The 27,558-nt window shown below is 43.4% G+C and overlaps 1 protein-coding gene across 3 annotated transcripts in view; it reads left to right on the plus strand.

The window, feature by feature from the left end:
• Positions 1-22,302, plus strand: part of LOC105182826 (extracellular serine/threonine protein CG31145) — a 54,084-nt gene extending 31,782 nt beyond the window's left edge. For all 3 annotated transcript variants that reach the window (XM_025304914.1, XM_011140535.3, XM_011140539.3), the window contains exons 4-9: positions 11,048-11,172; positions 13,146-13,224; positions 17,726-17,818; positions 17,914-18,218; positions 18,606-18,879; positions 21,389-22,302. In XM_025304914.1, the coding sequence (XP_025160699.1) occupies positions 11,048-11,172; positions 13,146-13,224; positions 17,726-17,818; positions 17,914-18,218; positions 18,606-18,879; positions 21,389-21,593 (1,081 nt within the window). In that variant the 3' untranslated portion in view covers positions 21,594-22,302. The remainder of the gene's footprint in view (positions 1-11,047; positions 11,173-13,145; positions 13,225-17,725; positions 17,819-17,913; positions 18,219-18,605; positions 18,880-21,388) is intronic.
• The last annotated feature ends 5,256 nt before the right edge of the window (positions 22,303-27,558 follow it).

Below are 27,558 nucleotides of genomic sequence, written 5' to 3' on the forward strand. Positions count from 1 at the left end.
TTATCGAGAAATCTCACTTCACGGACCACCGTCGCGCATTTTGCATTTTAATTAGCTCCAATTACCTTTTAGACGAAGAAAAACAGCATCATAAACCGTCGACAGACTGCGAGAAGGCGACGGACGATTTCTCTCATTTTTCTGGGTATCGGTATTGTATTTCGCTCGATCGAGATCAAGATCGAGATCCGAGCTTCCGATCTCACAGAGCCGCTGTTGTGCCAGCGAGAGAGCGTGGGATTTTTTCGCCGTCACCCGTTAGACGAGCGGCGGGCGATCTGAATTTCCACAGAAGATAGCTTATCCATTCTCTCTCTCTCTCTCTCTCTCTCTCTCTCTCTCTCTCTCTCTTCCTTTCTCTTCGCCTCAAATATTTGTTCCCCCGTCTCTCCCTCCGCCCTTATCTTTTCCATCCTTTTTACGATAAAACGCCGGCCTATTAACGACGCTTGAAAGCCCTGAAAAAAGCCGCGGCGTATACTCTTTACGCGGTAAATTACGGCTTGGACGAGCCCAAAGGCGTCATTACGTCCTCTAAGTCCAAGAGGATGGCATAGCCGTAATGTTAAACCTCACTGCGATGTTAAACCCCCTATATCGATGAGGAGACTGAAGAATATCGGGTCGGGGAGTATTGAAAACTCGCACGTATATGTCGGCATAAAATACGAAGCGATACGATTATACACGGAAGAAGGGATTTCCGTTGTTTTTTCCATCATATTCCGTATATTTCGATCGTTCACAAAAAAACAAAAAAAAACGATTAAGCTACGAGAAAAGCAGAATAGAGAGAGAGAGAGAGAGAGAGAGAGAGAGAGAGAGAGAGAGAGAGAGAGAGAGAGAAAGTTGATTTATTCTGTTAGATTTTCGCGTTCAGTTTTACCTCGTAATTTAAATTTGAATTTCCTTCAGGCCAATTGAACGGTAAAACAGGCTGAAAAGAAGCTACTGGTCGATCAACCGCGAAGTATAACACTTCCTATCGCTCGTGTCCATGTGCTTGACGTATTTCACGCTACGTTCGCTCGGTCGCAATGCTAACGAGAACGCGATTGTAAAAGCCAGCCTCCTCGGTGTTACATCCGCTCTAATGGCGCGCGGCACTAACGATATTTTCCGATAAAAAATGAATCGAAAGCGATGAGCGCTCTTCGTGCCTTGATAAATCGTGAAACCACATCGGAATTTTTTTTTTAATTTCTTGCTTTATTCACGTTTATCGGTGACCAGTGTAAAATCATTGAGTCGTGAAGAAAGAGCTAGTTAGGCGATGCATAACGATCGCAGGAATCTTCGGCGAACGCTCGTTAAATTATTACTGAAATCTTCGTGCATGGAGTTGTTCGAAATCTTCACTAGGACTCTCATAGCTATTGAATCGCTTAATATTATCTATCTTGAAGAGAGTTGCACGCAAGTGCAACTTAATTAAACTTTTCGTTAATTTTTATACTCTCGTGTGTATATACATATGATTTAATTTTTGTGAAGATTTTAAATTTCTCCCGTGAAATGTGTGAGCACGATACAATCTAATTTTTACTTGGTTTTCGTTAGGATTTATTCTAACTTTATTTTTACGGGAATTCCAATTTTTGCCAGAATTCGATTAATCGGAGCACATCGTTTAATCCGATTCCTGCTGCTGCATCGTTAAATTCCCATCGAGATTATCGTTAAGTCGTTACTTTCACTTCATTTTCGAGTAAGTTCAGCTTATTCTCATTTTTATTATATTTCATTTCTATCAGACCCTATTTACTTATTACTTCCATATAATTTCACTCTTATGAGGATCCGCTCTGTTTAGAATTCGAGTATATGATTCAGTCTAGTTCTTAATTTTGTTTTAGTTCTTAAATTTGTTTTAACTTAATCTTATAACTTGACCTTAATGCTAGAAACTATTCTGTTGTGAACTCTTCCTAAGATTGTTTTGCTCCAGTTACTTCATCTGCATATGAAAATACAATATATAGAACGATCGAATCGTGCGATCCCATAATTCTTTCGAGCGGTGCGAAACATTGGCGCGTAATAGAAAGTCGCGTTCCGAACGACGGAAATCAGCCGCAATTACTTTATCGGATAATTCATATCATATCTCGCGTCGATAGTGTTGGTCAAACAACTGTAACTGGTATTTCCAGTATGTCCAGTCTCGCGGATACGTTAATCCAGTTTATCCTACAATATGTGTCGCAATTACATAACTGTACTTCTACTCAATATACGAATATTATACATACATCCCATTCCGCGGAAAAATTGCGGAAGTTGTGTCGCGCGATAGATTTTTACACGTGATAATAAAGGCTTCACAAAGATGCACATATTTATGTATTCGCTCTCGTATATACATCCATATGCGTGCTATCACGCATTTTTTGCATATCACCGAGAACTCATTTTTTTACATCGATCGATTTCTCCCCGTTATTCCACATTGTGAGGAGAAGAAGGCAAGTTCATCGAAAGGTGAATATTTTACGAGACACTTCGTGTTTTATGTCGGAATAAAATGTGAAATATACGCAGTGTATATACACGACGATATGTATATGTGCACAATAGCGAAGGGGAGAGGTGAGGAGAGAGAGAAAGAGAGGGGGGGAAGCACGGGGGAACATAATTTTCCAACGAAGCGTCGCGTGTCGAGCAACGTCGCGAAAGTATGTCTGTCCACACGTGGCTCTCGCTACTTTGTTCCGGCCAATTGTGAACGCGCGCGAATTTAGTATCGACAGACGGCGAGAGAGGAACAATCGAATTCGCACGCGAGCGTGGAAAAGCCACGGGAAAATCGTGTCACGGTTATTGGGTCGCGTTGCCACCGCCGCCGTCGCCGCCGCCGCCGCGCCGCCGCGTTACTTGAGAATTTTTCAATATATTTACGCAAAGTTAAATTATAAAAAAATTATGCACGATTCATGTGACACGTTGCAATTATAATTGCAGAGGTGCCGTGTAATTGATATACAAAAGAAAAAAAAGATGTTTGATAATATAAAGTAATATAATGTACAAAAATCCCGTTATAGCGAATATGCCTTAAACTAAATGGCATTTTCCGTTGCAACGACGTCGTAAACAAGCTTTACCGCTTCTTATCACGGCTTATCAAATAAGAAAGATAAAAGTAACGAGCAAGCCAGTATGATATATGAAGCAAACTTCGCGTTACGAAAGATGGCCGAGTTCGAACCGACAAGCCTTTACTCGTGACGCCGTACGCTAATCAAATTTGATCGTGAATTTCAATTTTGTTTGTCGCAGCGATCGAAGGTCGCTGCGAAATATCAGTTCGCTAAATCTACGCAAATCCACGGACTCGGCGCTCGTATGATTTATGATTCCCGTTTTCTTACGTTACATTTACGGTAGCTTGTTGGTTTATACGCATGTGTGCACTCACGCATACGCACGGCATGAGCACGCATGGAGACAGCGATCTATAGATCTATAGATCGCCGGATCCTCGCTCGGTTAGTTTCAGTTTATACACAATGAGCCGAAATTAGGTCAACAGAGGTCTCTCACTCTCTCTCTCTCTCTCTCTGTTCCTGTATTCCGTTTCCGGCAAACAGAACCGCCTATTCCCTGTCCAAATTGTCATAGTCGATCGTGGATTGAAGCGAAGAGAAACACGTGAGATTGATTTTGCTGGCCTCGCTAATATTGAAACTGATTTACAGGAATACGGACACCGTAAATTTTAGATTTATGAAGCGCGTTATCAAACTTAATCAAGCTTTCTCGAACGTTACTATGAAAAAAAGAAAAAAAGAAAACACGACTTTATTGCTCGCGTTTGAGAGTTGCAGTTTATACGATCCTATATTGTAGAAAAAATTAAATTTGCATACACATAACAATACATACATAATGGCATATTTCATGTGTGTATGTATAAAATTAATAACTTATTTCTTAATAATCGCGCAGCGCGCGGTACCAGTCAGGGGGACGCTCATTTAATTAAGCTGCATGAAACGGATCTTTCTCCCGAAATTTGCTCGGTCGAAGGTGGGAAAATCGTCGTCCGCGTGAATTTACGAAATTTTCCACGGAGGAATGTCTCGGGGTGTGTCCCATTGGGCCGAACGACGAAATAAGAGCGCCGATTCTCAGAGCGTCGTGAGAGGGGACGCCGTAAACAAGGAGAATAGAAATTATAGATGAGCCGAGGTAAACAGCGAGAGGCGAGAAAATGGCTTTTCCCCGGGAGAGAAATGCGTCTCCGTTTTCCAGAGCGGAACGAGCCGGTCCCTCTTCCTTCACCTTTTCCCCTCCTACCTTCTCTTCCTGTTCTTCGTCCTCATGTCTCCAGCGATTAGGATACGAATCGTATCATATAACGATATGAAAGTCGCATAAAGTCATATTGTTCTGAAATTACGTATACATATATAGGATGTGTTATTAAAAAAAAAAAAACAGAAAATTTGTACTCTGCATCAGTGAAACAGTTTCAATCGATTTTTTTTATGCCTCGTTACTCGGCGGTGCAAAGAAGTTTTCGCGAAAATGATCACGTGCGCGGTCAGACCAATTCGATAACGTTTCCTCCTTGTCGTTGTCGTCGTCGAGACGACATCGACGACGTCGAGAGATACTGTTTTGCGCGATGAAAGCGCGTTTCATAAACGAACAAAAATTCACGCTAAGCAAGCAAGCAAGCAAGCAAGCAAGCAAGCAAGCAAGCAAGCAAGCAAGCAAGCAAGCAAGCGAGCGAGCGAACAACAAGTAAGCAAGCTCGATAAAAGAGACGACGATCGCAATTTCTCTGCGAAGACAAGCGAATAAAAATTCAATTAGACGAAATAGAGCCGGTGACGGGAACGACATAGCGCCATTGTTACGCAAAACAATGACTTATTCCCGCTGGTATCCCCGGCACGGGGTCACGACGGCGGCGTCCGCGATAGCGCGCGGACTACGGTCGCACGAAAGCGTTTACACGGAGTGTAACCCTCCTGAGGGAAATGCATGTCGGCCCTTTCGCGATACTTCGCAGTGACGCGGTGGTCGATACTATTGCGCGGGCGGGGGAACTCGCCACGGGGAAGAGACAGCCGGTACTTTTCGTTTAAAATGTCGAAAGATCGAAGCGCCGCGACTCGACGACAATAACAACAACGACAACAACAACAACGACGACGACGACGACGACGACGACAAAACTCTTAATTCTCCGAAACTCAAGGAAGGGAAATCGGATTTGGAGTCTCTGTTTTACGGGGATAGAATTCGAAGAACGTACGAATAGACGCGAGAGGACGCTCGTTCGGTAAGTCGAAACGCATTAACAAACTCGCGCGGACGAACGCGCGAGTTTAAATGTTCGGATCGTTGTCGCTTATTCGCCCGCGCGACCGACCGGGTCCACGGTCGCTGAATTATTTCTCCGCGAATGCGATACGAGCTTTCCTTTCATAAGCCCGCGCGCAGCATTGCCGCCGTGGACAATGCGCGTGCACCTGCATCCGCATCTGCGTGGAAATCGACGATGAAGGGCGCGGGACCGGGGAGAGAATGCGCATCTCCTGTATTTGCGCTTTCCGCGATTTCCCGCTCGCGAATCGCATCGGGAACAACTTCCCTCTTCCGCCGCGATTTATAAATGTTAAATGATAATTTTTACCGATAAATGTTAAATTTTACCGTCATTACATGGCAATTGCCTTACCTTCAATCTGCTTAATTACGCTATAATTTATTGGATTTTGTAATGTGTATTTTCTTTTACCGCGTCGACCGCAGCTAATTTTAGGGACAATTCTCCATCGGGCGGAAGCCTGCTCATCTTTTATTTGTTTTCGATATAAAATCTTCCACACGTCCCTATTCCGTTATACGACGTTATTGCTATTGTACTTGTTCGCGACGGGATGTGATATACCGCTCGAGGATGTCCCGATTTATCAACAGTGCGTAATAAACTATTACAGCGCGATATGAGCCGTTGATAACTACATCGTTGTGAATCATTTAATTGCGGGGCAATTAGAAAATTTCCCGGCAAAAGTCGGTCGACGTTAATCGTGGTTGACTGAAAATTTTCCTATCTTATATCGCGATAACCAACTCGCCTACCAACGAGGCTAGGATCACAAAGCAGCTGCGATCGACGACTCGTTCGTCGAAAGTTGAAAACTCTTGATCCCTCCGCGACGCAACCGCGATGTAACGATTTGTTTGCAATTTAAGGACAGACCATCCTCCGCTACCGCGACGTGAATCGGACGACATCGAGAAGCGTCAGAACGCCCGTTATACCGGGGATCGAATCGGCGCGAGGAAGCGACATCTCCGCTTCCGATTCGCCATTGATATCCGCGGCGGGATTGATATTCTCCACGTCGCCGTGATATTTCCTCCTCGCGAGATCGCGTGAGAAGCTGCATCGTATGCATTATGCATCGCCGCCGTCCACGCCGGACGGTCGGTCAGCGTCACTTGAGAATCTCCCGACGTGGACCGCGTTATTTTCCGAAAATTATATATATATACATACATATACATATACATGTACGCATATATACAGGAATATATACAGGATGCTAAATTTCAAACGTAACAGGTAAAACATCTCGAAAACTATGAAAGATATTAAAACAAGCTAAAACACGTGTTCCATGATTTCGAAGGGGAAAGAGAATGGCATTATCAGTTTTTTATTTGGAGGGCATTTTCAAGGTCAGTTGAAGGTCAACTTAATTTTTTAAAATAGAAAGCCCAATTTTTTATCACATCTTCTTTTTCTACCAATTAATTTTAACAACTTTTGTCTGAGAAAATCTTTTTATTTGCCTAATATTTTTTGAAATATTTAAGGAAAACTTGGTAACTTTCTCAACATCTAACTTACGATATTTCGCTAACTATTCGTCGAAAGAAAAAATAGCACTAGACTTTTTTACTTCATTTACTATCAAGGATATATTACTATAATAGAGTGCCCTAACTATTTTGTTAATTTAATAATTTTGAAATTTCCAAAGGTCGATAAAACACACACATGGAACACGCATTAGTTTTAGCTCTTTTTAATATCTTTCATAGTTTTCGAGATTTCGAGACCTGTTACGTTTGAAATTTAGCACCCTGTATATATATATATATATATATATATATATATATATATATATAAAGAATGGCATTACATTCACCAGGGAGCTGTGCGAAATCGTAGCTGTTCTATCAGAAAGGCCATATATCCTTCTCCCGAGCATCGTCGATGTGATCATTACTGTAACAATTAACTCGTCGAATGATCTCCATCATTCGGCATCGAAGTAGCAATCTGTAATCTCTACGCGTAAGGAACTCAGTCTCGCCCTTTCTCGCTTCTCCAGTACATTCAGGAGAAACGGAAACGCAATCAGAGACGGAAATGCAATCGGGCAACACCGGCAGACGGACGCAGTGCGAAGCGCAGTGGGAGGAGCAGGGGTGCGCAAAAATATAAGCGGCAAACCGAATTAAATGCGAATCGCGCGTGGACAAGACGCAATCAGTCGACGCAAACGCATGAAAGGGTGACCTAAGCCTTCGTTATTGCACGTGTATGTACCATGAAATTGCATTAGCGATCACCGGTCGTATTGCTCGTATATACGCGGTGCCCGCGTGGCGCAAGAAACCAGAGTGAGAGAGAGAGAGAGAGAGAGAGAGAGAGAGAGAGAGAGAGAGAGAGATTGTATACGGCGCGTTATATCAATCGAGCTCGTTAATGCGAATGCGAGTCGATCGACGATCTACGAATTCGAATCGATCGCTGAATCGCTGAATCGAGAGTAATAATTGGAGAAATCATTCGCCAATTCTCCAACGGGATACGGTTGTGGTACGCGATACGCTTATTTTCGGCCGATGGCGCGTCGCAAGTAAACAAGATAACATTTATTATTGTCACACGTAATATTATATTATCAGTCTAATTATACCGAGCTGGTGTGAAACAAAATTCGAAAGTTTCTCTCTCTCTCTCTCTCTCTCTCTCTCTCTCGCTTTGTTTTTCTATCCCTCTACGCTCTCCCCGAGAGATCCATGAATTCGGGAAACCAGAAACCGACGGAAACCAAGTAGTAGCCGCGCGAATCCAATAATACGTACGGGAATAATCCGTCGGTCGCGACGGTTCGTTCGTTCGTCGGCTAATTTCAGGATAGCTACGCGTTATACATGAGAAGCAGCAGGCTTAAGATCTAAGTCTCCATGGAGTTCCCAACGTCGACGTTGAGAAAGGAATGGCAGAGGAGGAGAGGGGGATGAGTGAACGAAGAGGGTGGTGAAAGGGGGCAAAGAGAAGTCGCGGATTAGTTTCGCTCGCACGTGTGTTCCCGAACTCAATCTACGGCGCAAGATTCGGTTTGCGCAGTTCGAGACAAGACGATGTCGCGAAGACGTCGACAAAGAGAGTGGCCTAATCATGAAAAGCCTAATCAGCCCGTCGTATGTTCGAACTTGATAATCCGTTGATCAGAGCAACGACGGCAACGACGAGGACGACGACGACGACGTCGTCGTCGTCGATAATTAGCGGTTTTTATTATCACACTGACGAGTGCCGTTAGACGACGATTTGGATAAATCGGAATTACTCTTTAAAAATATGGTTTCAACGCGACTCGAGAATAATTAAATGTAATTCGATTGCATTGCACGAAATATAATTGCGTTTGTTTGCGCTTCGTATCCGCGGTATCATGTTCGTCGGCACGAGCGATGGGACTTTTGTTAAATAAATATTCAAGAACTGGAGGCAAACTTGTCAAATATTCCATCAGGTATATCGTCAAATATTTGACTTCCGATTGAGACGGCACGATACGGGTTTAAAACTGAAATCCGAAAATTTCCCGCGTGTACTTTTCCGTTCTCTCTCTCTCTCTCTCTCTCTCTCTCTCTCTCTCTCTCTCTCTCTCTCTCTCTCTCCCTCTCTCCTCCCCTCTCTCACACTCTCTCTCTCTCTCTCTCTCTCTCTCTCACACTCTCTCTCTCTCTCTCTCTCTCTCTCTCTCTCTCTCTATCGTATACCTTCTGCATACACTATTATCAAACTAAACTAACTTAATTAAATGATCATTTGACGAATAACATTAAATTATAAATTGCACAATTGCAAATTAGCAAGTTATAAAGTTGTAATTATACGTACATACGTACGATTGTACAGTATAGATATAACTAAAAGTATACATATATACGTATACATGTATGTAATTTATACAAGATGTGTGGTCCGATGAATAATTCGCGACGATGAAAAATGTTTGTCCGGAAGTGTCGCGTCGACTTTCCTTCGGAAAAGACGGAGGAGCGTTATAGCGAAGTTCTCACGGCATACCAACCATCCAGTGGCATGATATAAATCTCTCCGAATTATCCTTGGACCTTGGAGTTATTATTCAGATTCAAACGCCGCCTCGAATTACAATTGCGATTTTAAATGCTAATTATCCCAATCGTATCTTTGTCTTTTCTTAATTGTAAAGTCTAGCTGCGCACCTGCGTTTTCGCAACGTCCGGTAGGTGCGACGAAAAATTCAGACGCGACCGGGAGAGTTTCGGTGACGTCGCGATAATGATTTATTTAGCGAAAGTGGGCGGATTTTTATTGGAAACACGTCGTAACTGGATATCGACAAGTACTCGGATTTTAGGTTGACAGTCGGAAGGGGGTATGGAGGAGGGTCGCGACAAGAAGAGCGAGAGGGAGGCGGCGAAAGGTCATGAGATGAATTTTAATAAAAGAATCTCTGCAATCGGCCTCTGCGCACGGCAGTAAATTACTTGATTTAAGTTTCGCGATTGCTTCCCCACCGCTGAAAGTTTCGCGCACACGAAAAATTATGCCGAGGAATTTCGTCCCCGTCGTTGAAATGACGTGAATTTTTTAATTAAATATCGCGAAACGCGATCGAAAATCTCGGAAGTAAGGAAAATAATTAATCGACGGAAAACATTAAGATCAAGGCTATTAACGTTTCGTTGTAACGCTTGTTAACAATTGTTATTATTTTGTTATTATGTGGTAGCCGCGTAATTATTATATTATATGATACACACACACAATAGAAACACGTGTACGTGGCTTTTGGATTAATAATGTCGCCAATGTTGGTAAATTGTTGGCTAAATTAATTCTTCATACAAAGTATCGACAAGTTTGAGGGAGAGATTTAATGATGGATTGTTGTCTTCTCGTTTGCGCTTTTCGATAATACGTACACACGATTTTTGTCATTCTAACGCATTCCGGGTCTGAAAAAAGGAGAAGTGTCTCGAAAGAAAAGCGCGCGTTACGCACGTATACGTGAGTGCGTATGCCTACGGAGATAACCTTCCCTCGAGAGAAAGAGGAGCAACCTAACACACAGGCAGATAAGGGCTCTTTCGCCCTCGGCGTGTAAAACGAGGGTCGCAGGCTGCCGTGGCTCGCGGACGCCGTTTCATGCATTTTAAAAGCTCGTACGAATTATGTTTTCACGATCGTCGCAACCCTTTCCAATTTCCCCCCTCCCCTCTCGCTTCCTTCCTCGCACTCTCCCTTTACCACCCCTAAGGGCTCGATATCGTGCGCGGCGTCATAAAGTTTTGACGATTATAACCCGCGGAATGTCGTTCGTCCTGGCGAGAAACGATCGAACATTACGAATGAAATTTCGATGTTTATGTCTCTCTCGCGCTTCTTATTTTTTTCTTCCGCGTTCATATCATTGTGTAACGTTATCGCGTATATTGGATGTATAAAGTAGTGACAGCGTTTTTCATGGAAAATCAATGCCTGTTAACGCGGGCGATGCGGGCCGATGCGGGAAATCTCATAGGTGGATTTTAAGCGTAAAGAAATATCTTCATTAATTTCAATTGATTCCATTGTCTTGTTATTAATAACGCGTTATAATGAGAGAGCTTATATTATTTCTTTGTTTCTGTATGTTATTTTTATAACGCGTATTTTCTTGCAATTCGTCGTACATCATCCGCGACCTATTAATGCGGATGAATCTCATGCGAATATTTTGACTCGTTGCAGGAAAAACAGCACGACCTTGGAGAAGTTCCACCTGCAGATCTCCAGGTTAGAGTTATACCCCGAGGACTCGAAGTACGTGGACCAGTTGCTGTACGAAATGGCGACCAAGCCAATCTTGCGTGTCGGTGAGTACCGGTTCTTGCGCGTGAAGCATAAATGCGAGTTTAAATTGAAGTGTGTTTAAGGGGCTTAAACAAATGGGGTTCTACGTAAAATATGGATCTAAAATAGATTTCGCCCTCGAGAGTTCCTTAATCGTTTGGACCGACCCACCGATTTTACCGCACTCCGATTTTATCGCAATTTTTGAACGTGACATATTCCTCGGTACATCAAATAATTATAACGCTCTCAACAATATCGTCAATTTATTCACTATGTACAACGACTACGTGAACGATTACGCACGCATTATTTGAAATCGTCGCTTGATCAAATTCTTACTTCTCGAGTTTCTTTCGCGGCATATTAATTGCTGATTTTTTGTAAAATTATAAGGGAGGAACAATTGGCGATGAGGATAATGACAGTGATAGCAACGCATTAAAAAGTTAAAGATACTGCTGAACTAGTAATAAGACAGAACTCTCGGAACGGCCGAAATATTTAAGACTCTCTCCTAATTCACGTCGATCGTGAATAATGGAGACCAACGGGTTTAGTTTCCTCATTATGATTGATCTAATTATTCACGGTGATGGTAATTTAGTTAGCGCACTGTCAGTAGAAGGTAAAAATTATCATTCGGCTGAATTGGCAGGATCGAAGTGTCAAATTTGCGCTGATGAGCACAACGAAGACCACTTGAAAATAATAATTTAAGCGAGATTATTTTCCCCTCTTTAGTGTAACTCACAGTCAAGATCTATCTAAAATTACAAAGAGTAAAATTATAAAGAGTGAAAAATCCTCAAGAGAGAGAAACTTTAAATTCGTTTTGAGATAAATATATATTTAAATAATAAAACAATTTATAAACATATATTATATAGTACAATGTTAGAATAGACGTCCGCATTAGCATATTACTCGAAGAAATAGACATTTATTATCTAAGCGCAAAATATGATAGATGTCAGTTCCATCGACATCCTCGCATCATTTTAATACACCTGTATATGTCAGTCGCTCGGCGGCAACAACACACGGTAAATTATATATATACCTATTAATTCGGCGGCTAGACGGACGGAAGGACGCGCTTTATCGGCCTGGTCGAGCAAATTATTGACTCGAGCTACTTAAAGCTTGCTCGTAGCGTGACGCGGCTGAAGTGGAACGTAATGACTTAATGGTGCTTTATTAGCAGTGCCCTAATTATCCCGTATCGCTAACGCGAAAAGTCATAATCTAACGGTAATTAAGCCATCCGCGCAGTAGTTTTTTCTTCTACCAGAATATATAAGTTATCGCTCATTATCGTTATTATTATATAATTTTTTTATCATTGTTTCTCTCAGTAAATTAAGGTCGTTATTGTAATAATACATCGGTTTCCACTTTATATCATATTGCATTTAACTTTATGTTGAATATTTCTGCGTATTAATTATACCCGTTATATTTTCTAATTTCTGTATACGTGGTCTCTCTCTCTCTCTCTCTCTCTCTCTCTCTCTCTCGTCTATTCTTTATACGAACAAAGTTTTAGTTCATATAACCGATTTCCGTTTGTCCGGAGATCAGACGAGAACTCGTTTGTAAGAACAGAAATATTCCTGTAAAAGATTCCTGTTCGGTCGATTGTTCTCAGTTATCTCAAGCGAGTTTTAAGAGAGTCCCTATGTCCAGACGAATATTTTCGGTCGTGCGATAACAAGTTCGTCATTCTCGTCACCGTCGTCGTCGTCGTTTGGCCCCATTCTGTCGCACGAACTGAAATTTTCTCTCTGTGGAGAATAAACGGATTAACTACCACATACAAAAATAAAAAATAATGTAATTAGATTATCGTAAAATATATATCTTCTATATCAGAATATATTTTTTACATTAGAAAAAGGCGATTTTGTCACTTCTATATTTCATTTTTATATGCGTTATATTTTTTTATATTATTACAGTATTGCTTAAATATTTGCTCGTTTGTTTGTTGCAGGTCAGAAGGATGGCGGTACGCAGTTGAAACTGATAATTGATTACGGCGACAACATGCAGGCGCTGTTTAAGCCGATGCGGTAAGTGTGCAATCAGCACACGCTCGATATAAGCATGCATATTTAATCACTCTTATCCTATTAACGTCCTTCTTTCCGTCGTCTTCAACTGCATACATAATAAGTATGAAGGATATTAACATAATACAACGGAGAAGTACGTCCCCGTCGTCGGCCTCTCGGGGGAAAATATCCCATTTGGACGATATCAATTAGCGGTGTGATGGAACACTGGCGGGCGATTATGGCGCTAATTAGAGGCGATCGCGTGGAAATTACGAGGAAGAGGTCGGTTCGGACTCGCGAACGACACGGCGCGGCGGGGCTTCTGGTGTCGCAAAGTTCTCGGCGTATCTCGAAGTTGCAGGCAGGCAGGCAGGCAGCGCTCGCGAAATTACTTGGGCAGTTTGTTGCCGGTAACGTCGAGCGTCGCGACGTCCCGATAGCGTTCAAATTAATACTGAAACGTCGAGCCGCATTGAATTCGCACGCCGCGAAATCGTATATAACGTATTTCTGAGGGAGGAAACGGGCCGCGTGCTTAGGCATTACACGAAGGGATGAAACGAGACACACGGAGAGAGAGAGAGAGAGAGAGAGAGAGAGAGAGATATTAAAGCTCACGAATATCCTATCATATTAAGCCCAAATTGTCTCACATCCGCGGTAGAAAAAGGAAGGAAAAGGAAACGGAGTTCACACAACATATTGCGATCCGGTTTGTATCCTTTTTTTTGCCCGTATGTCTCGAAAGATTGCACTCGAGGGTGGGATAAATTTCTCCACTCGGTCACTCGCTCACTCGTTCAATCGCTCCTTTTCTCTTTCTCTCTTGTCTCGTCTCGCTCCGTCGCTTTTTCCCACTCGACGAAGTTACGCGGATCGGATTACGAGCGCAATTACATAAGTGGTGTCCCGAGCGTCGTCTCGTGCCGTGAGAGCAACCGGCGGGCGGCCCCCTTCATTATCGCCCACCCGCCCCTTCGTCCTCATCTTTTTCTCCTCTCACTCTCGTCCGTCGCTCTCCTCGCGAATGATACGTCACACACCGAGCTATTGTCTCGCGCGTGCCTGTTCCGTGCCTTTTCTTCCAAATGCCTTATCACACAACCTGTGCCTGTGATGACACTCTTCATTAAGGGGGTTGGATTCCTTAGGCTTTGTCGCGACCCGCGATCGTGCGATCCGTCCGTGCGAGCCGTTTCTCGCTCGTAAAACACGACGATTCAACCCTCGAGTGACATGACGAGCAATTTCAAGTGCCCTCGCTTTCGCGAATTTCGAAAGATACCCCCTATACTTCTTTGTCCTCGGATACATAAACATGTATATTTTTTTTTATTTTCCCCGTCACACGCGCAAGGAAGAGACGAGAGAAAAAGTGAGAGGGAGAGAGGCGTGAGAGCGAGTCGTCCGAGCGAGTATAACGAGAGCTTATTGCGGCTGGCGCGCAATCTCGTCCGAAATTCTCTCTCGCAAACTTGCCGGCGAACTTATTGGCGAACTTATTACCGGAGTTTAAGCCGGCGCCCACTTATCGTGGAGTCTTCGGCCCACCGGAAGTTTAAAGGGCCCAACCACTCGTGGACCATCGGGGGGACGACTGAGAAAGGAAGAGAGAGAGAGAGAGAGAGAGAGAGAGAGAGAAAGAGAGAGGGGGGAGAGAGAGAAAGAGGAAGAGAAAGTCGCAATATGCGGTGCGACAGGCTCGTCCGACAATTTTCCCGACTTTCCCGTGGTCTCCTCTCAGGATATTGCGCCCTGCGCGGATAATAAGAAAATCCCTTTATATTGTACCGTCGCGAGACTCGGTGCTGCTTGCCGCGTGCTGCCTCTGATATGTTTAAATTTCACGGCTGCGTCGCGATTTTCTTCCTGTTTTCTTTTTTCATACTCGGTGTGATGTGTCGTAGCGAAGAGCGCATCGTCGATATAAAATAAGTATTGGCTTTGCAGCGCGAGAGAAATAGAGAGAAAGAGAAACAGAGAGAGAGAGAGAGAGAGAGAGAAAGGGACGATGTTCGTTCTTACAGCTTGAAACGGTACGTTTTAACCGCTACGATTTAACGAGCTTCGCAATTATTCGCATCGTTTCTACTAATAATTTCCAAATACAATTCTGTACAGCTTAATTATTTATTTATTTAGTGGACGAGTTAAATGTAATTATAAACAATGCACATAATATAACAATCGTTACGAATCCACGCTTGTTATCAAAATCGTTCGATAATTATCGCCTGTTTGCCGCTGTAACGCTCACGGTTGCAACGCGCTGCGACGAAATTAACTGCGATGGAAATGAAATTAATTGTTTTTCTGAGATTTATACAATGGCGTTGCGTTGTCGAATAATATGCTCGATCGATCTCCAGGAGCAGCCGGAAGTGAACCAAAGGGGGAAAAAGAGAGAAAAAAACGTAAAAAAAGAGAAACGAATTTATTTGTCGCAGGAGAGCGCGAGCGGTGGCAAAGGGACAATACGAAAGCTCGGGAGCTTTTATTGGTCCCGAGCTTCTCTCCCGAGAAGCTCTCCTGAGGAAGAGTAACGAAGGACGAAGAGAGGAAAAGAGAGGGAGCGGTGGGAGAGGAAGAAAGTGGGAGAGAGAGAGAGAGAGAGAGAGAGAGAGAGAGAGAGAGAGAGAGAGAGAGTGAGAGAGATAGAAAGAGAAAGCTTCGGGAGAGTTCCGCAAACTCCACAGCGCGCGATCAAATATTTACCCGGTGATCTTCGTGCGGGTTTTACGAGTCGCGTGCGGTATATATACGTGTGTGTATGTATATGTATACACGAGACAGGACAATAAGCACGAACGGAGCGCATGAATCTCGAGCGAGCGAGCGAGCGAGCTAGCGAGCGAGCTGTGACTGGCTGGCTGCGATCGAGAGTACGAAGGAGGATCTATCTGTCTAGCCAAGAATCGAATGACTCAATTATCATCTTTCTCGAGACTTACAGTTATCAGACTTATCCCCATAAAAGATAATCGAGTTTCCGTCTTACGAAGTATAACTCGGGAAGCCGCAGCGGGACCCTGTACAAAAATAATATTGGTAGAGAGATGGATAAACAATTGGCGTTACGTATACGGGCGATCGCCAAGTCACGCGACGGATATATCGAGCGACCGAATGATGCCGCAAAATTCGCCCTAATCTTCCGCAATATAGCAATCTCGGATAATTCCCGCAATATTACGCACGCGAGCTCCTTTCGGGCATACTCCCGCCGTTACACAGGGTGTCCCGAGACCATTGTACGAGGTAGTCCCAGAAGTACCTGACCTGACGTACAGATAGCGGTTGTTGTTTGAAAGGAATGACTATGGTAGAAAGTAGCAACCTTATAAAGCTTAAGTTTGAAGTTTGACGACGCTACGTTGTTTAGTATTTGTTTGGCAGCCATCAATAGTGAACGCTCTCGGTGAATTTGTAAACATGGAAAAAATTGGTCATCGTTATGTGATACAATACTTTCATTTGAAAGGCCTCACCATTTCTCCAACCAATATGAAAGCGGAGCTAGATTCTACTCTGGGGGAGTCTGCTCCTTCGTTTACAACAGTAAAATATTGGGTGGCAGAGTTTAACCCCTTCCGTGGCAGAGCAAAATTCAGTAAAATGCGCTGAAACCGTCCCACAAAAAATGACGGGGCGGATTTTTTCAATAATTTGTATACTTCAGTTTTTTTGGTCGTTGAAGCCGAATTTGAGGTCAAAATATAGAAATTCACTAAATGTTTAACCGTGCCACTTACGGCACGATTTTGGCTGGACGCACCGGTGCGTTCGTGCCACGGAAGGGGTTAAACGACGAGGCGTACGAGCTGCCAAGACGAACATCGCAGTGGTCGACCAAATGAAGTGACCAGAAATGGTGAAGAAAACCCACAAATTGGTATTGGATGTGACCGTCGACTGAAAGTGCGCGAGTTAGCAGACATGGTAGGCATTTCAAAAAGTGCTGTACATCGCATATTGATTGAAAATTTGGACATGAGAAAGCTGTGCGCAAGATGGGCGCCGCGATTGGAACAAAAACAGCGTCGTGAGAATGTTTCAATCGAGTGTTTCGAGGCGAAGTTTCGCAGCAATAAAGCCGATTCATAACCATGGATGAAATATGGGTCCATCACTTCACACCTGAGACGAAGGAACAGTCAAAACAATAGACCAAGGTGGCTTGATGGCTATTTTGAGGAGCTCGACGATCCTCACTATAAACAAAAGGGTATCGAAGCTATTGAACATCGCTGGGAAAAGTGTATTGAGCTAAAAGGAGACTATGTAGAGAAATAAAGATATTTTTTCCCAAATTTTTTGTGTTTTCTTTGTTAGGTCAGGTACTTCTGGGACTACCCTCGTAGATCTCTTTGACTCATCCTCGTCGAGAAGACCGTAATTGCGAAGGGGGGGGGGGACTTTGCAAAATCGTAGATTTACGCGTTGGCCTTTCTTCGCTTGCTCTTCACGCGTTCACCCTCTTGTCGCGATTATAACCGAATCGTCGTTGATCTTGCAGGTTTCCGAGGGAACAACAGACACTGCCGAATCACTTTTATTTTACGGACTTTGAGAGGCACAACGCCGAGATCGCGTCCTTTCACCTGGACAGGTAAGCTTGCATTCGATATGAGAAAGTTTAGCTCTCTCTCTCTCTCTTCCTCTCCAGAAAGGTTTTAAATCCCCCCCGCATTTTTCTCTCCGCAGGCTACTGGACTTCCGCAGGACGATGCCTGTGAGCGGCCGGACGCTCAACATCACCACGGAGTTCTACCAGATCGCCGATGGCGAGCTGCTGAAGACGTTCTTCGTCAGCCCCGCCGGTAACCTGTGCTTCCACGGCAAGTGCAGCTATTATTGCGATACAGCGCACGCCGTGTGCGGCACACCTGACAGTCTCGAGGGTAGCTTCGCCGCTTTCCTGCCCGACAAGATTCTCGCCAGCCGAAAAGCGTGGCGACATCCTTGGCGCCGAAGCTACCACAAACGGAAGAAAGCTCAGTGGGAACACGGTGAGAGACTTAGTCACATGTAATATTTCACACATGAGATATAATTAAATGGATAATTGTATCCATTATATTTCTTCGATTTATATCGATTTTATATATTTACTTATTATACACGCGAAGAGAAAAGATTGGACGAATTAATGCGCGGCGATTAATGAACCAAACGCATCCCGGTTGACGAAAACGACGATTTCCGATCCTTTCGGTGAGGCGAAATCGGTTTGAGGAAACAGAAGTCGTCTCCTTAAAACAACATGCGTTCTGTTCGTTCATTGACACGCTAATTCAATTAATCTTTTTTCTCCGTATAAATTTTATCCGGTTAATTGTATACGAGGGAAAAGCGAGTGTTCTTACTAACAAGAGAATCAATGCGACTTGTTGCAGATTCCGACTATTGCTCGCTCGTGAGAGAGATTTCGCCGTACGACGAGGGTCGGCGACTGCTCGACCTCATGGACATGTCGGTGTTTGACTTCCTCACGGGCAACATGGATCGCCATCATTATGAGACGTTCCGATTATTCGGCAACGACAGCTTCACGCTGTACCTGGACCACGGACGCGGCTTCGGCAGACCATTCCACGACGAAACGTCCATCCTGGCGCCGCTTCTGCAGTGCTGCATCATCAGGCAGAGCACGCTCGGTACCCTACTACGGTAAGCCAATGCATACAATAGTATCATTTACAGCGTCATTATGTCGCGATTAATAATGAATTACGGTGATATGACAATTTGGTTGATTAACTAGCCGATAGATTACGGCGAACGATATTATCATTGTCCAACTCGGTCGGTTTGCGCGAAATTTTCAATTGGAAGGATCAATCTTGCCGGAGACGAGAACTCACGCTGGGGTGAAACTTTCTCAAAATTTTCCACTGAATTCGATCGAAGAATGATCTCTCGCGATCCCGTGCGAGATCGCGCTATACGTGTGTGTACAGGGTGTCCGCTAAATCCGGCCGATCGGCCGGACATCGAATTTATCGTGGCCCGTAAAAACGTCCCCCTGAATCCGCATCAAAGCGGGAGATTCACGAGCGGCCGGCAATTCTGATAAAACGCTGCGGATTCGGTATATATCCGCCTTATCGTAAAGTTTCTACTCGCACCCGCTGCCTCCCTTTTTCGAGAGATCGAAGAATTTGCGACCCTGCTCCGAATTGCAAATTTCATCGCCGATCGACGGACACCGCCATCGTCCATCGCGCTGTTCTCTCTCTCTCTCTCTCTCTCTCTCTCTCTCTCTCTCTCCCCCCCCCCGAGTTGAAACAATCGCTCCCGTTTCGCGTTTCGCTCGAAATTTCCCTTGACCCTTCGTAACACGCTGGCGATTATGAATACGCTACACGTCGAAACTGTAACGCTGGAAGATCCCTTTTGATTTTAAAATATATTTACACACGTCTATATATATATATATATATATATATATGCATATACATGTGTACACATACATACACGCGCGCGCAGAGCAGCCTCGAAAGAGCCCACACGTCGTCCATTAAGCGCGTTGTTACGCGGGATAATTGCTTCCTGCCGTTTCGCTGATCACGACTTCTTCTATTCTTCTTCTCCGTCTGTTAGTTCATGTTCTCGCCCATGCTTTGCATGGCAGTAGATCGTCCGATTGGCCGCGTGATTAAGATAACAATGAAGCGAAATTGATCCAAATGCAATTTTCACCAAATGCTCGACTTGTCTCGTTCTTTTTTGTAGGATTTTCTTTTCGGAGGATCTTTCCGCCAAATATCCGCTTCAGTTTCATAGATGCAAATTGATTGGGAGATCTTATTCTTCGTAAAATGAAGACAGAGATGTCGTGGATTTTATTTCGAATAGATATAAATTTGAATGTTCTTCAAGACTTTTCAGAAAATAACATTGGATCAACTTTACACGCTATGACGCATCGTTAAAGAATAGTTTCGAAGGAATCATTATCTCAAATGATTTCGATGGCGGTAATTAATTTATTTTTGAAGAAACATTGATAAAATGATAGATTTCGGAAACTTTAAAATTCTTCTTAAAATTTGATTCATATAATTTGTGATCCGATAAAACACCATAGACAAATAGAGACAATTTTCAAACAGCTTATCATTTTGTAATTGCCAATATAGCGGCGAGCAAACTATTTTCAGCTCGGCTGTAATCAAAGATTCTTCAGGAAAACAATCGAGGTCGACATTTTTGAAAGCAATAGCAGCTCTTAATAGCATGGTGACACATTTTTTAGAGGGCCACTTTTAAACAGACGAATAAATTATAAAGATTCGAAGCTTTCAGGGTAATAATAGATCGTTGAGTTATTTAACCGTTCATAGTGGTAATAAAAAAAAGAACAGACGCAGAGAGAGAGAGAGAGAGAGAGAGAGAGAGAGAGAGAGAGAGAGAGAGAGAGAGAGAGAGAGAGAGAGAGAGAGAGAGAGAGAGAGAGAGAGAGAGAGAGAGAGAGACGTACCGTTTATCCGACGGTAATCGAACGTTTCTCAAAGAAACAATATCGGGGCCGGGGCTTTTGGGATTGATAACAGAGCCGAGACGCTTTTCAGAGTTACGTAGAACGGACGGTAGGGGAGGAGGCAGGGAAACGGGTTTTTAGATCAACAAGCGAGAGCGGTTGGAAGCTTTCAGAACGATAATGGAGGCCTCCTCGAGTCGCCGGGGCCAATGAATAAAGTATTGGCTCGAGCAGACACTCGGCTCTATTTATATGATGACACACACACACACACACACACACACACACACACACACACACACACACACACACACACATATACACAGATATACACCACACATACACTCACACATACATACATACATTCCGGCGCGTCACGTGGATAAAAGTGGGCTTTCTCGAAGTGCTTTGCTTCCGTCTCACTCGACGCCCTGGCCATCGGGGAGTCCTTCGCAGGACTCGGCGAAATTAAAAAGAAGAGACGCGAGAGATCCTCGAGTTCGAGCGGCGATCGAATCGATCATGAGAATCGAAGGAACTTATATCTCCACGCGGCAGTATCCGAAAAAAATGTCACGCTTCTAAACGCGATGACCGAAGAGACATTGAGGACGACGTGTTTTCTCAAGTTCGTCACAGGTAGAATTTGTGGGGCACGCGCGCGCGTTTATTTACGTACATGATACCTGGTTGCAGTTTCCACAACGGGCCTACACGGTTGAGCGCGGCAATGCGTCAAAGCATGGCCAAGGACCCTGTGGCCCCGGTGCTCTGGGAACCCCATCTGGATGCGCTGGATCGCCGGATAGGTATCATTCTGCAGGCCATTCGCGACTGTATCGCTCGCGAGAACTCCTCGCAAGTCGTGCAGAACAACGACAAAGTGGACTCGAAGTTATAGCCTTCGGCTGCGATCTAGAAATCTGTAGTTTTCAAAGACGTAGAGTCGGGCCGAGGCGATATAGGAGGAAGTGCGTCTCGAAGAAAACGGATGGATGTGTTCTGAACGAGCTTTCCGGTGAGAATTAATTTATTTCCTCCCTCGCCCGAAGTACCGCGAAGTATCTCGCGATTGATCGGGCGAGAGGAGAATCGATCCTCCTTTTCTTCTACGCTCGACTGCGAGTCGATTGCGTGAAAAAAGAAATTGTGATTGCAATTAATCGAGCTAAAATTTGCATTCCCTCGCCCACGACGGTGAATCGATGTAAAAATTACAGTTGCGATTCCGATTAAATTGGCCAGAAATGTAGGATTTCCCTTCGTTTAAGTGCGCAGCTTAACGCAAAAGTCGCAATTGAGTCGTCTCTCGAGAAGGAAAAAGACTATTACTGTACTCTCCTAGGTATGGGGCTAATTAATTCATTTGCCGGTTATCGTGTTTGTTGCCACATGTGATCGAACGGTAGTTTAAGGGTCCGTAGACGTTAAGTTTTAACGAAATACTGCTCAGCGAAATACCAAAAAAACGACGAGATATGTAGTTTATAATTGCTTAAAATTTAGATATTCCCTTTACGCTTCTCTTTTTTTACAAAAGGGATTACAGTTATGGTTTCGCAGCTGGATATTGATATTAAATCATGATCTGATTTTTAACACATAATTAAGTATGATTATCGGATTATCATTAATATGGAATTAATCTATAGTAATTTCAAATAACTTATATTGAATTATTATCATTTATATATATATATATATATATATATGTGTATATATATATATGTATATGAATAATAGATTAATCGAATATAATTTAAAATAATTCGAGTAATAATTTTTTAATCGGTAATTATTTTCGAAATAACTCACAAAGAAAAGATGTTCAAAAGACACTATCGATTGTCATTCTCACTTTTGATAAATGAACTTTCAATGTACAAAGAGGCTACTGTACATATTATATGTATAAATGAATTTATAAGCATAAGTATAATTTAGTCACTTATATAGATATATCACATGATATAAATGTATATTTATTGCGACTTGGTGATAATCAAAAAAAAAAACCACAAGTTGTCAGCGCATACAATGGATGTTAATGTAAATAAATTAATTACGTTAACTCATTAACGGCCATTCTCTGACGGAGCTAAAAGTTTTATTGTTATAATATAATATTTGTTAGGATATATATCATTACTTTAACGGTAAAATAATTTACTCAGAATATTTTTCAAATTTTATCATTTGTTATGTTAATTATAAGAAAATAATTTTAATAATAGAAATAATCTACTTCTTGAAATTTTTCAAGATCTTATTAATTATTACATATTTATCGAAGTAAAATGACTTTAATAATATACACAATATACCTCTTGCAAAGTGTTAGTGTATTGAATATTCTATTTATCAGTGCAATATATATATATATATATATATATATATATATATATGCGTAACACAAATAATTTCTCTCAAATTATTTTTTATTATCTAATTTCAAAATTTATATAAATAAATTATCGATTGTTAAATAATTATAGTATTAATACGGGAATTATTTGATAAAATTTTTAAATAAATCTGAATATAATTGCCTTAAATGAAAGTTCTGACATGGCTTTTAAGGGGTTAAAAATAAATATGATAGATTTCTGTAAATATATATAAAAGACGCAAATTTTTGCGAGCGCAAACTGATGAATTTAAGCATAAATTGTATGTATATATGAATATGCGCGTATGCGTGAGACTTGTTTGCGTGTGAAGAAGAGCGCGAGGGAGCTTTTGTAAAAGAATGCTTTTACTACGCATGTTTTACGTTCCTCAAATGCATCGGTATGCATCGAAAGAACTGAACGCATCCGAAGGAATGCACCGAAAGGGAAAATAAGATAAACTGCAATCTGAGTACAGTTTCGAACTAATGATTCAACTAACATTCCTGCCCAATCTCTTTCTCCTGCCACGCCGTCGATCAAAAAAAACTTTGTCAAGTCTTAAAAAATGTATACTCGAACCTTTATATATGAAGAGTGTTATTTATAAGTTACTTACATGATTACACACGATTTATACGCTTCTACCCGATATTTATATCCAGTGAACCTCATTATCGAGATAGGTTCGTCTCCCGTCGCCGATTTCTCGCGACGACAGCCTGAGGGCAAATCTTTCGTTTCCGCTCGTTTTCAAACTGGAAAAAAGTTAGTCGATTCTCTCATCAGTTGAGATCGATATCGCACGGAGCGGCGTCCATTTATACAAAGGAAAGTTGGCGGGACTCTCTTCGTTTCCGCGTAATTTTCCACGATATTTCTCGAAATCGAGGAAAGCTCGAGCGACTTTATATTTACTGTTGCAATTATACGATACAATATTCCTCTCTCTCTCTCTCTCTCTCTCTCTCTCTCTCTCTCTCTCTCTCTCTCTCTCCCTCCTCCCCCCCCCCTCTCCTCCCCTCTCTCTCACTATCTCTTCCTCTGTCTCCTTCTCCTTCCCCCTTCCCAAGGAATATACAACGGATCTCTACATACGGAAATCTTGTAGAAAAGCGGAGAATGTTAACCGGTCGTTAAATACGCAAACGCAGCGTGAAATATCGATCGGCCGTGCGATTAAAAAGGGAGCGAGGGGAAGGAAATCACCCTCTTTTATTGATCCTCTCGGGAAATCCGTCGTTAACGTTTCCTCCACAAGGGAAGTTTTCCCTGTGCTCCTTCTCCCCTCCCTGCCCCTTCCCCTACATCGTTCTCCTCGCGGGAAAGTTTAAGCCCTCGTCGCTGAGGGAGGGTACTCGCCGCGAATAAAGTTACGCGGCCGCAAATTCGCAAGTACAACAGACTCTCCTTCTTCTTCTTCTTCTTCTTCTTCTTCTTCTTCTTCTTCTACTTCTACTCTTCTACTTCTTCTTCCGTCGTTGCTGCCACTTCCGGATCTCGTCGGATACATTAGGCGGTGCGAAAAGTCACGCGCAAATATTTGAAATAGCGTGGTGGGATACGCGCGAAAATCGCGAATTTACGTAATTCACCGATCGGCCTCGGGCACGCTGCGCGGCTATTCCCTCCCGACGTGACGTCGAGATCTTATTCCTTGTGAAATGTCCGCGTATAATGAGCCCCGTTAACGTCGGATTAACAGGCCGTCGTTTCGGCATTAGCGTCGGAGATAATTTTTCGCCGAGGATAATTTCGCGTCACGTCGCTTCGGCATTCTCTTCGCGTGCCGCGGATTTTTCCCCGATTTTGTCGATCGTGACTGACAGACGCGGAGGTTTTCAGGTCGCGAATAAATTTCGCAGGCCTATCTGTCTGGCGCGAATGAATGTCCGCGCGTTGTCGACGCGCCGATTGAATTCCTACAGATTTTTCTCCCGCGGATTTATCGATCGCGTGTGCGCGTGCGAGCGCGAGCGAGCGTTCGTCGCTTTATAGAATCAAGAGATATGCGTTTGCCCAATAAAGCCGAATTTGTCTAATTATTTCGCCATAATGAGCCCTCGTTATTTTACACTGAACCGTGATATTCGCGCGAAAGGGTCAATTGACGAGCGAAATTGTCAAATTAGGATACATATCTGGTTATTATCGATTTATATGGCCCGATAAAGGCCATAACTGCCGCGCGCAATTGAAGAAAAAGGAGCGAGGAGAGATTAGAGAAATTTTGGCTCGTTTGACTACATACTTTTTCGAATATATATATAGAACATTCTTCTTAAATTTATATGACAGTAAGATTTGACCCAGCGGAATCGTAGAGCGGGATTACTAGATGAGAGAAAAATAGAGAGAGAGAGAGAGAGAGAGAGAGAGAGAGAGAGAGAGAGAGAGAGAGAGAGAGAGAGAGAGACATCCAACTCGATTGTCCTCGTCGGTTTATTGTTGTCTCGATCTCGTCCGAGATTTATGGATCGGAAAGCGAGCAGGCAAGTAGAAGCAGGCAAGCAGGCAGGCAGGCAGGCGATTACTATTAATCGGCCATAATTCGCGACGGAAAGGCAACTCTGGAGATCTGTCAGGGAGCAGACAGAGCGCTGCTCGGGACATCTGACGTCATGGGCAAATCCGAGACGGCGGTGTAATTAACAGGATATACATCCCCCGTCGTCCTGCCTCTCGCTTCCGCACACACGCCGATCGGCTCCTTCAAAGGGAAGGCGCCGCGATCCTGTTACTGTTACTGTCGGGAACAGATCCCGCTAATGCCACCGAGAAGACGCCCTCGGGTTCTCGTGCGCCAACGCGAATCTGGCTTATTAATCCGCAGCTTCTCAACCGCTCGGCTATGAAAACCTGCGTGATAATTGGCGGTGGTAATAATAACAATGAGAAGAGCGATAACAATGACAGAGACACGCGCGCACGGCCGTAATAACGATCGTCGACGGCAAACCTCGCGGATTTCACGGGATCGTCCGTAATAATAGGCGCGAATTCTCGTCAGACGATGGTCGCCCTGGTTAGAGAAGGGAAAAGGGAAAAGTGGAAAACGGAGGGTGAAGTCAGTTTGAATAATCAGACGAGAGTGCGAGCTTGAAATTTTATCAGCGCCGTGACAAATTCACGAGCTCGGCGACGATGCGGCGTCGAATGCGATACAGATTACATGTGCGACGCGTTCGCCGCTACGGCGACGGCGACGGCGACGGCGACGATGAAATTACAGACGACGAATTAGACGGCCGAGGTCACCGCGACGGCGACGGAGGACGACCGCGAGGTGAAGGAACGTGCGAAAAGGAGGTGCGCCTCCTTTCGACATCGCCCCTCGCGGAATAAAATCGGAGATTTTCGATAGAATGCATTTTAATGCGATGACATTTGCATAATCGCCGGAATTCGCGCGCGCGCGCGCGAGCGCGTGCACGCGAATCGCACGTGATGCAGCTGAGTAAAGAAGAGAAGCCCTCCGAAAGCCTCCCTCCGGAACGCGCTCCCTCTTTCTCCCTCGCTCTCTATCTCTCTCGCTTCTGCTCCCGTTATTCTTTCATTTGTTGGAAAAATAGAGAAAATTCGCGGAGGAAATTGTAAAATCTCGCTGCAGATGTTGTTGGGATTCATCAGAGACAAATTGAAGTAAGTAAGTAAATAAGTAAGTAAGTAACGAAGTGTCACCAATACCAGAATAAAACTCCCCCGAAGCTACGCAATATACATCTTCCGCCTGCAGACTCGTAGATGAACCTCCTGTGATTTCTCTCTTTGAACGCAAAGAGCAAAATCATACAGTCGCTACTTTATGCGGGAATTTCGTGCGAAAGATATCCCGCACGTATCGGGTGAGACCGTTAATGATTAGGCAGTTCCCCATTCGAAATCCTCTATGCGATAATCCGCTTCGTCATACGGAAATATCGGCTAATCCGAAGCGCGACGGTTGTTTTTCCCGGTGCAGCTCGATGAGATTTGAAAATTGCAATAACAGTGCCTCGATTTAGCGTGTCATTGCCGCAGACGCCACGTTGAACTTTAATTTGTCGTCAGCTCAAAAATAGTTTCAACTCGGCGAGATAACGATTGAAATCATGATGAATAATGCAACAATCGTGATCCGATCATAAAGAATGAACTTCGCGATCGCCGAACAGAACCCAGTTCTGTTTATCCGACGGTTCACGGCTGCTCCTAAAATAAGCCCACGGTTTTTCCAACACGATTTATTTCGGACGCGCTTGACATTAAGTCGCGAGGTGAAGTAGCGGAGTTTTTTTATTTTTCACAATTTTGCAATATTTTCATAACCACTACCATGTATGAATACATTTTTTCACTTATAAATACTTAAATACAAATTAAAGTAGGATTGTTGCAATCCTCAAAAGTGATATACCCTCCGGTATTTTGTTGCTTTTGCCGACGAAAACGACAAATATCCCGACTCTCCCTTGTTATTCTTGCCGGCTGCTGTTG

Source organism: Harpegnathos saltator, unplaced genomic scaffold (genome assembly GCF_003227715.2).
Source record: "Harpegnathos saltator strain DR-91 unplaced genomic scaffold, Hsal_v8.6 scaffold657, whole genome shotgun sequence".
NCBI classification, from domain to species: domain Eukaryota; kingdom Metazoa; phylum Arthropoda; class Insecta; order Hymenoptera; family Formicidae; genus Harpegnathos; species Harpegnathos saltator.